Source organism: Nicotiana tabacum, chromosome 17, assembly GCF_000715075.1.
Source record: "Nicotiana tabacum cultivar K326 chromosome 17, ASM71507v2, whole genome shotgun sequence".
NCBI lineage: Eukaryota > Viridiplantae > Streptophyta > Magnoliopsida > Solanales > Solanaceae > Nicotiana > Nicotiana tabacum.
The window spans coordinates 64,422,743-64,431,335 of NC_134096.1; the positions used below are offsets into that span (position 1 = coordinate 64,422,743).

The 8,593-nt window shown below is 35.7% G+C and overlaps 2 protein-coding genes across 5 annotated transcripts; one reads left to right on the forward strand and one right to left on the reverse strand.

Annotated features, from left to right (window-relative positions):
• Window positions 1-351: 351 nt before the first annotated feature.
• LOC107775838 (homeobox-leucine zipper protein HAT7) lies at window positions 352-2,369 on the forward strand. 2 transcript variants are annotated; one of them, XM_016595629.2, is made up of 3 exons: window positions 352-677; window positions 1,003-1,379; window positions 1,871-2,369. In XM_016595629.2, the coding sequence occupies exons 1-3, from the start codon at window positions 521-523 to the stop codon at window positions 2,189-2,191; spliced, it is 855 nt and encodes a 284-aa protein (XP_016451115.2). In that variant the 5' UTR covers window positions 352-520; the 3' UTR covers window positions 2,192-2,369. The 2 variants fall into 2 exon arrangements, with proteins under 2 accessions (XP_016451115.2, XP_016451121.2); XM_016595635.2 differs by having other exon boundaries at window positions 387-677; window positions 1,877-2,369.
• A 1,957-nt stretch (window positions 2,370-4,326) lies between these two features.
• Window positions 4,327-8,108, reverse strand: LOC107775817 (ubiquitin-conjugating enzyme E2 2-like). 3 transcript variants are annotated; one of them, XM_016595618.2, is made up of 6 exons: window positions 7,950-8,108; window positions 7,272-7,405; window positions 7,124-7,149; window positions 6,662-6,751; window positions 5,633-5,721; window positions 4,327-4,659 (listed from the first exon to the last, which is right to left on the reverse strand). In XM_016595618.2, exons 2-6 carry the CDS (start codon window positions 7,394-7,396, stop codon window positions 4,600-4,602), a joined length of 390 nt encoding a protein of 129 aa, XP_016451104.2. In that variant the 5' UTR covers window positions 7,397-7,405; window positions 7,950-8,108; the 3' UTR covers window positions 4,327-4,599. The 3 variants fall into 3 exon arrangements, with proteins under 3 accessions (XP_016451104.2, XP_016451089.2, XP_016451097.2); XM_016595603.2 differs by having other exon boundaries at window positions 4,327-4,702; XM_016595611.2 differs by having other exon boundaries at window positions 4,327-4,702; window positions 7,272-7,401; window positions 7,950-8,103.
• Between the last annotated feature and the right edge of the window lie 485 nt (window positions 8,109-8,593).

The following is an 8,593-nucleotide window of genomic DNA, read 5'->3' on the forward strand; positions in this document are numbered from 1 at the left end:
ATTAAAAGAATGACAGTAATTAATAACGTTGTTAAATCTAGCAATCTTGAACATTGAATCAGATTGACTTTGTGGAGTACATAGCTCTAGCCTGTTTAAACTGAGAGACTTTACATTTGAAATAATAGACATACATAGTACGTAGCGCTTTAAAAAAATAGTAAAAAAGTTGGACTTGTTATCTACTAGATACCTAAAGCGCAAGTCATAGGAAAAATACAAGGGCATCACATTGCAAGTAAGGAGAATATTTGTGCTGATAATAAATTTTATAATAACATTTTACGTTATGTGTTGTTAATTCTTAACAAAAATAATATATAAACTTCGCTGGCTTCCAGTCTTGCCATCTTGCCACCCCATGTTAATGTTCCCCTCTTAGCACCTTCCATGTTCCCACTTCAAAACCTCTCCTTCCCATTACACCTCTTGACTTATTAATTAACACCTCAAAAAGAAAAAAGAAGATATATATAGTTGATATATGACTTTAATTGGTTTACTTTGTGCATAAGATAACATGCTTTTTAGTAGTACCATGGCTTTTGTTCCTTCTACAGCACAAGAAACTAGTTCTGTTAATTTTCGAAACCATGAAACAGCTAATGATGATCTCCCTTCCTCCTTCCCTAGTCATGTATTTCACTCTTCTTGTGCTCCTCAACAAGAATTTCAAGGTTCTCTCTCTCTCTCTCACAACACTCTATCTCTATGTATTTTGTAAATAACTTGATGAATTCAAGATTTAGAGATGAGTTAGTGAATTCTGCTCTTTATATGTGTTATATCTTTTCCACACACATTACACATATATAGTGTGAGCTAAATGCAGTGAATTCTAAATTATGAGTTTTAAACTTGATATTGCATCCATATCTATGCTTCGTATAAAAAATGACCCATTCATTTCATATTGCATCACGGTGTCTAGTCTAGATCTACCACTATGTGAGCTAGCAAAATAGTAGGAATATGACATATTTATTGTGATGGCGGATGCAGGAATTTCACCGTTGTTAATGAGGAGAGCCATGTCATTTGATCATAATCAAGAATTGAGAGTGGACGACGACATGTCTGATGACGATGGCTCTTCACACTTACTTGGGGAGAAGAAGAGGAGGCTGAATTTGGAGCAAGTGAAGGCACTTGAGAGAAGTTTTGAGATGGGGAACAAGCTTGAGCCTGAGAGGAAAATGCAACTGGCTAGAGCTCTAGGATTGAAACCCAGGCAGATTGCAATATGGTTCCAGAACAGAAGAGCTAGGTGTAAGACTAAGCAATTGGAGAAAGATTACGAAATCTTGAAGCGACAATGTGATAAACTTAAGATTGATAATGATGCACTCAAGACTCAAAACAAAAAACTTCACTCTGAGGTACGTAACACAATTGAACTTGACTTTTATATTCAGACTAGAATTTGACTTAAACGTCTTTGGATCATGCTATTGGGAAACTCACTCCGTATTGCATTTACTAGATGATTTTCCAAGATTCTTTTAGCTGAAATCAGTTTAGGTTTAATTTGATTTCTAGTGCGTTTTAGAAATTAAACCACCATCACTCACAAACGCTAGTAGACGGGTTTGCAGTTTGGTAGAACCCAGTATTTAAGTACATTGATTATGTTTCTTTCAAATCTACCCTTGTTTTAATAAATGATCTGTTAATTTTATGGAAGTCTCTCAACAATTATTACTCATTTTATGGATAGGCAAAGGACTATTTAGTCAAATACTGTAATTCTTATTATTAATACTATTAAATGATTTTTTAATGAGTTAGCCAAAACCATAAACGATAACCGAAAAAGACCGAAGGAAGTAGTTTTAATTGTTCATTTTCGCATTGATCATTCTGGTGGCAGTTGCAGTTATTGAGTCTGGGAAACAGAGAATCAGCTAGAGATACACCACCAATATTATTTAATCTGAACAAGGAAAACGAAGGGTGTAATTGGAACAACAATGGAAGTGGTGATGAGAACAACAGTACTATAGATGTAAATCTTGGAACCACAACAACAAGAACATCATCAACAAACAGCCCACTCAACAGCCATGATGTTTTTCCAACAGCTTATAAAGTAGAGCAAACTGTCAATGAAGAAGGATTTTGCAACATGTTCACCAATGTGGAAGATCAGACCAATTTTTGGCCATTGCCAGTGCAGCAACACTTTTACTAATTTTAATTTCTTTCAAGTTATTCAAATTAAACCATTTTTTTGGGTCTTATGCCGACAGTTAAATTTACTGTGTGTATAGTAAAATGCACATATGTTATTGTACCAGGATTGTTATTAAAGACTTGAAAGTGACGATGCAACAAATTGGTAATTGATATAAGTAGTATTTGATTTTTCAATTCTTGTGAGAGACAGAGGTGTTGTTTTTGCAAGGTTGGACCACTTGGGAGGACAGATTAAAATAATAAAAAAGATTCATGTTCTGAGCATTATCAGGAGAGACTGTGGTGCAGGGTCACCTTTTCTGGCTATGGGCCATAACCTATACAATTCGAAAGAGAAGGGCAAAAAAGGAAGATTCTCTCCTTTCACTAGTATTTGTTGTTGCTTCAGATATGGAGCCTTCTTGTTACTTTCTTTTCTTTAAATGTTTTGTTGGTTAATACCTGAATATTATTATACTTCCTTCCCATATTTTATCATCTCATTTTATATGATCTCATTTTATATGACGGTGTTTGATTAAACAGAGGGTAAGAAATTTTAAAAAAAAACTTCTGACAGAAGCTAAAAATATACTACAAAATATCAAAGTGATCCTTACTACCAACAATTAAGATGTATGGGAGTTTTGTATGTCCTTTATATTTTGTCTCCACATAATAAGGTGACTTTTAGATCAAAGGGTCCTAACAAGTCATGTTATTTCTTGTAAAGTGAAGATGATATGATTAAATAGTTTCTAAATATAGAAACGTGAGAATCTTTCTGTGACATACTAAAAATGAAAGTGTCACGTAAAATAGAGATATCATTTTTGCGAGAAATATATATCATTTACTGTCTAGTAAAAAGAAATGGTATGAACATCATTGTAGAGAAGCTTCTTTTGACTGTGCAGTACTACTAATAAAGTTGCAGATTCTGATGATTTAAGGATGATTTACAGATTGCTTTGCTGCTAAAACAATAATATATGAGCAATGAGAAGAATTACTAGTATGATTTTTAACGAGTGTCAAAGATCAGAGTCAGGCCAGGAATCCAACCACAAAATTACGAGGGGAAAGACCAAAGAGATAGGGATAAAGAAGAAAACAGAACAATGTTGTTTACTGGGGAATGAGTCATTTTTCTATATTAGTAACTCTTTCTGCCTACTGTTGTGACCTGTATGTCAGTCTCTGTTTAAAGAAAAAAAATCTTGCGACTCCTTTTCTGAGATGCTGAAATTTAAGTATGGCAAAAGGACTAACAAAAGAAACCAAAAGGATACGAAATGAGAAAACACAACATTGTGTTCCATCAAAACAATGAGGGGAGAGTCTGGTACGTCATATGATTATAACTATATATGCAAAAAATGAGGAACTTGTATATTGCACACAAGCGCGTAATCACAATTTATACCTATACTCTTATGAAGATTATATAATGAATTAGGCAGTCAGAATAGTCTGTCACATGTCAAGCTAAATCGGGCGTATAATTTGATGGTCGCCATAAAAGGAAATGAAAAAGGAGAAAGTATGTGCAAAAACTTGGCTCAATTTATTACGAAAAAATAGAAAATTTTAGCATACATCCTTTGATAAGAGCATTCGTTTTCAAACAAGAAAAATCAATTCTCGTGCTCGTAGATAAGATATAATTATATAGAACCAACTTAGGCCACATTAAAATATTAATAGCTGCGATTCTAACCTGGAAATCTTCAGGTTACTATACCATTGTCTCAACCACTCAGCCATCTCCTGAGCACAAACTACGAACTGGTTCTTGCAACATTTACAATTTTATAAAGATGAAGCATCTCCTGGGATGTCGATTACCATGGATGGACCTCCATGAAGTTTATCATAGTAAGTGTCAACACGGGATCCATGAAAATGTGCATGTAAATCTTAAAGCTCAGACAGGAAGAGAAATATTCTCCAATCAGAATGATGTAAAATTGATTGATCACTGATTTGTAATTTCCTCAATAAGTCTGTTGAAGGACCACTTCTACCTAGAATCTACTTGGTTGAAGTCACCACGACAGATGCATAAGCAGTCGCAACTGATGTACCTTCAGAGGGACTTCAATTGATAACAAAACCGCTACGCGATATGTTTCCTTTTACTCATTGAGGTTTCCTTATAATTTATGGAATAAGAGCTTCCTTCAATTTCACATAATTGGATATAATAGATCATATGTACAAAGTCTCATAGTCGAGCACCAAAAAATGAAGATAAAGAAAATCGGAGCTCCTAACAGCACATAAAAGGACATTATCGCACTACATTATTATAAATGTAGAAAAACACTTAAAACATCTCACTTTGATGCAGACAACCTGACGAGGAGAATACTATGTAACAGATTCAGCAACAGAGACAGTCTGCTGTCCAGCTTTGCTCAACTATTTCATGCACCCTCCTGTTGTATTCGCACTTGTTCTCGCTAAACAGCTGTGCTGCTTCTGCATTAGCTGCTGAGTTAGTGTTTGGATCACAGAGCAACGACTGCAGTAGGAAAAAACGCATATCAGGGAGCTACTTACCAGCAATCCAGCATAGATGTTAATGGTTATAGGTTATACTTATACAGATCATTTTCTTTAGCTCAGGAAGATGCTGAAAAATGCTAACTTTTGACCCAGTTACGATTATAAAAATTGACTTGATTTTTTTTTTTTTTTTTTTTGATAATACAAAAAGTTTCATTAGTAAACACCAAGTGGTGTAAAAAATGAGTTGTTTATATGTCCATCATCAGAGATTTATCTACCTACTTTTTGAAAATAAAATTTGGAAATTTATCAAAGTACACGAGACAATGCTAACCGCCAATTTTTGAATTAACAATGACAAAAATAACTAAAATACCAGTGCCAAGAAAAGCTGCTGACTCACTAAATAGTACTAGGTATGTGCAACTAATGAGAGCATTTTTTACATGGGAATTAAACTTATGTAAAAATTTGCTTGAAACAATTAAGTTAGAGAAATGAAGAAAGACTTGCTTCTGTGGATTAAATTATCAAAACTAAACACGGATATTCAAAATTGTAAATCTTAACCTACTAGTAATCTCAAGAGAGAAGTGAAAACTTGTGAATCAGCATGGAGAATAGTGTCACTCTGAGACACATCCATGTTATCTTCAGGCTACAAACTTGTGCATGATGCTTCTTTTCTTCCTCTATTCATATGTTCAACCAAACTACTGACCGATGATCCTCAACAGTGATGGACTACTAGTTCAATATCTAAAGTAAGAAACTGGAATTCACAGCTATAAAGCAGAACAGGTCATAGGTTGTCCATACGGGAAATGCATCCACGCATCCACACCACCCCCCCCCCCCAAAACCAAAATAATAATCATTTTAATTCCTCAAAATTATTTATGGAAACGAAGCATGGTGTTGCATTTAGAACGTCTCATAATACCTGTATTGAGATAAGTATAGCAGCTACATCATATATAGGTCTCCACTCATTTTGCAAGATGTCCAAAGAAATACTTCCATCAGCATAAACTGAGCAACAATAAGCAAAAGCATAAGAGATCAGGAAAACTATACTAAACATGACAATATGAAAAAGCATAAGATAAGCTAATATGAAATGAAAAAAGAAGCAAAAGTAGGATGCAAGAGGAAAATGTCTACATTTCAAACAAAGTGATTTTACTCTTTCAACAAAAAGTTTAGACATGAACACATTGGATACAAGTGCAAGTAGCACACAGGATATCAAGATAAAATAAAAGAAGATCATTTGAAATGGTTTTGTCAAGTTCTATCTAGACCTCCAAATGCACCAGCGTGTAGGTGAAAAACCATGGTGGTTGGAAGTGTTAAAGGGAGACAAGGTGGACCTAAAATCACGTGAAGGAAAGTGGTTTTGACAGGCTAACAATCTATTCAAATTCATGCAAACTTGGCAAAAAGTAAAGTACAATGGAAGAAATAGATCTATACAAGCGATATGAATTAGTTATGATTAAGGCTTAGTTTTATTGGTATGCTCGCTCAGCTCAATATCCGTTAGGGGCTTTTTTAATCTTGTTGGAGGATTGTATATCAATAGAAAATGTAGAGAGAACTTCTAGGATTTGAGAACCTAATTTATTGAACATTGGAATGATCTGGGTCAAATGGCGTAAAATAGATAGTGATGATTCATATAGCCACTAGCCAGCCCCAACTAATTTGGCATTGATGATTAGTTGTGATTGTTTTTGCAAAAGACTTGACAATGTTACGATATAAAACCAAACCTACCTTGCCCTCCTTGCATAACAATACACGCATACAAACACCCACATATGTGAACGCAAAAGAGAAAATGCAATCAGACTTATCGTTCGACAATTTATAGTACAATGAACGTTCTTATCCTCTCAAAGGATTACAACTCTGCTAAGAGATAAAGAGGAGTAGAAAAGGAGGGGTGAGATATACTTCAGCTACTTACTATTTGGATGGAACATCCTGGACATAAAGTACACTTTTGGTGGCCTGTTAGGATAATCCTCAGTAAATTGAAGTGTCAGCTTAAACGTGCCTGTAAGCAAACAATATCACCAAACAATCAAAGTTAGGGAAGAAGGATATTTAACTTAGGAAAGGACACTGGTTATGCACCCACTACCAATTCTAGAAAACCTTCTTCACTGGGAGGATAAAACAAGAAAATTTCAGCATTGAAGGCACAAAGCAAATTGCCTACAAAGACTCCTGAATTACAATTCTGCAACTCAAACTGGACCATATCGACACAAGAAATCTTCACTGATGCAACTAACTTTCTGATATAAAACATATAGGGGCACCATATTTGTTCATACAATTGCCAAGGCATAAATAAGTCTCATGAGGCATAGGTACGACGGAGTGATATCCAAACAAAAGGTATTCATGAGCAACATTGCCTCACCTCCATCCCAGGGAGTGTCATCGGGGCTGCATTTCAAGGAAAGAAAAGCTATAAGTACAAATATACTGCTGTTTGGGCAGGGAGCAATCAGTTTCAAATTCCAATTAGTTATGGTACCATGATTTTCAATCAATTCCAAATGTCATACCCGAATATAACAGCATTCCATAGCATTATATTGTTGCCATAAGGTGCACCATTGATGCCTAGAGGAGGATCGTGCACTAACCGCTTGAAATCCGTCATCAATCTTTTCCTCGCTGGTGTTGACATCCTCACTGCCTAATTAAGAAATCACAATTCAAGTAAACACAAAACTCAATAAAGAGCCTTATTGTCCATGATTACTAAGGCAGCTAAAACATATCGAACTTTAGACCAAAGCCCTGGAGGCAGTATACACTAGGCTTCTGTCTGAGGCAAGCTTCGAATCTGTGATGTGCGCCCAATGCACACTGCACATGCTCGCTCTTACCACTTAACCAAATCCCTGGAGGCAGTAAACTTATTATTGTGTGTGTATTGAAAAAACCCAACTATATAGTTAGAGTAAAAGTAACAGAACGACCCCGCACGAGCTGCCAATCTGCCACAAAGCTATATGGGCCTATATATGAGGCAACCAAATGCTACAAAATTAAATCAAGGCAAAACAGAGGATTGCAACAACAACAACTACTACACCTCAATCCCAAGCAATAACTAAGGAGTAATGCAATAAGTAAAAATTATCGATTCACTAGGGTTGATGTGAAAAACGCACAGCCCAAAAATCAATCACGTGAATTGATGCAGAAAAGCATAGGTAAGGGGAAGATCGATTTACCTGAGAGCAAAAGCGGCAATATAATTTGAAAGATAGTGGACGGCGTTTGAATTTGAGCTTGGAGAATCGGCCGCCCAGATTAGTGTCCCCTTTGCAATCGGCAACTTAAAGAGTGAAAATTTGAGTTTGATTTGCGTGATATATATATATATGGAGGGCTCCATGTCAGATCTTACATGGCATGCATTGCACGAAATAGCCACTCTTGTAGACATGCATTTAACAAATTATTTTTTCAAACTTACATGGCATGCATTGCACGAAATAGCCACTCTTGTAGACATATATATACATATCCCGCCTTATCACGCCGCATGTGCAGATATCAATGGTAACAATAGCACGGCGAAAACTTCGTGCAACCCCATAATAACAACCGCACGACAGAAACCTCGTGCATCACATAATAACAATCGCACGATAGAAACCTCGTGCATCACCACAACAAGTACAACAGCAACAATGACAATAATACAAAAGTACGACAAGTAAATCAACTCAAGAACTTTAATTCACAAAGAAACGGTAGAACCAATTCACAAGGAATAACCACAGTAAAGAATGCTAGGCGTAAAGAGAACAGCTCAACAAAGGGAAAACTAATGTGTAGCAACGATCACACAATATACACTTCAACAATAGGG

Bases quoted from the DNA above. Each gene is read 5' to 3' on its own strand.
- LOC107775838 (XM_016595629.2), top strand. From the start codon at position 521: ATGCTTTTTAGTAGTACCATGGCTTTTGTTCCTTCTACAGCACAAGAA. The intron at 678-1,002 runs GTTCTCTCTCTC...TGGCGGATGCAG, and splicing joins TCCTCAACAAGAATTTCAAG to GAATTTCACCGTTGTTAATG. The intron at 1,380-1,870 runs GTACGTAACACA...TTCTGGTGGCAG, and splicing joins ACAAAAAACTTCACTCTGAG to TTGCAGTTATTGAGTCTGGG.
- LOC107775817 (XM_016595603.2), bottom strand. From the start codon at position 7,396: ATGTCAACACCAGCGAGGAAAAGATTGATGACGGATTTCAAGCGGTTA. The intron at 7,150-7,271 runs GTATGACATTTG...CTTGAAATGCAG, and splicing joins TGGAATGCTGTTATATTCGG to CCCCGATGACACTCCCTGGG. The intron at 6,752-7,123 runs GTGAGGCAATGT...GTTTGCTTACAG, and splicing joins TGACACTCCCTGGGATGGAG to GCACGTTTAAGCTGACACTT.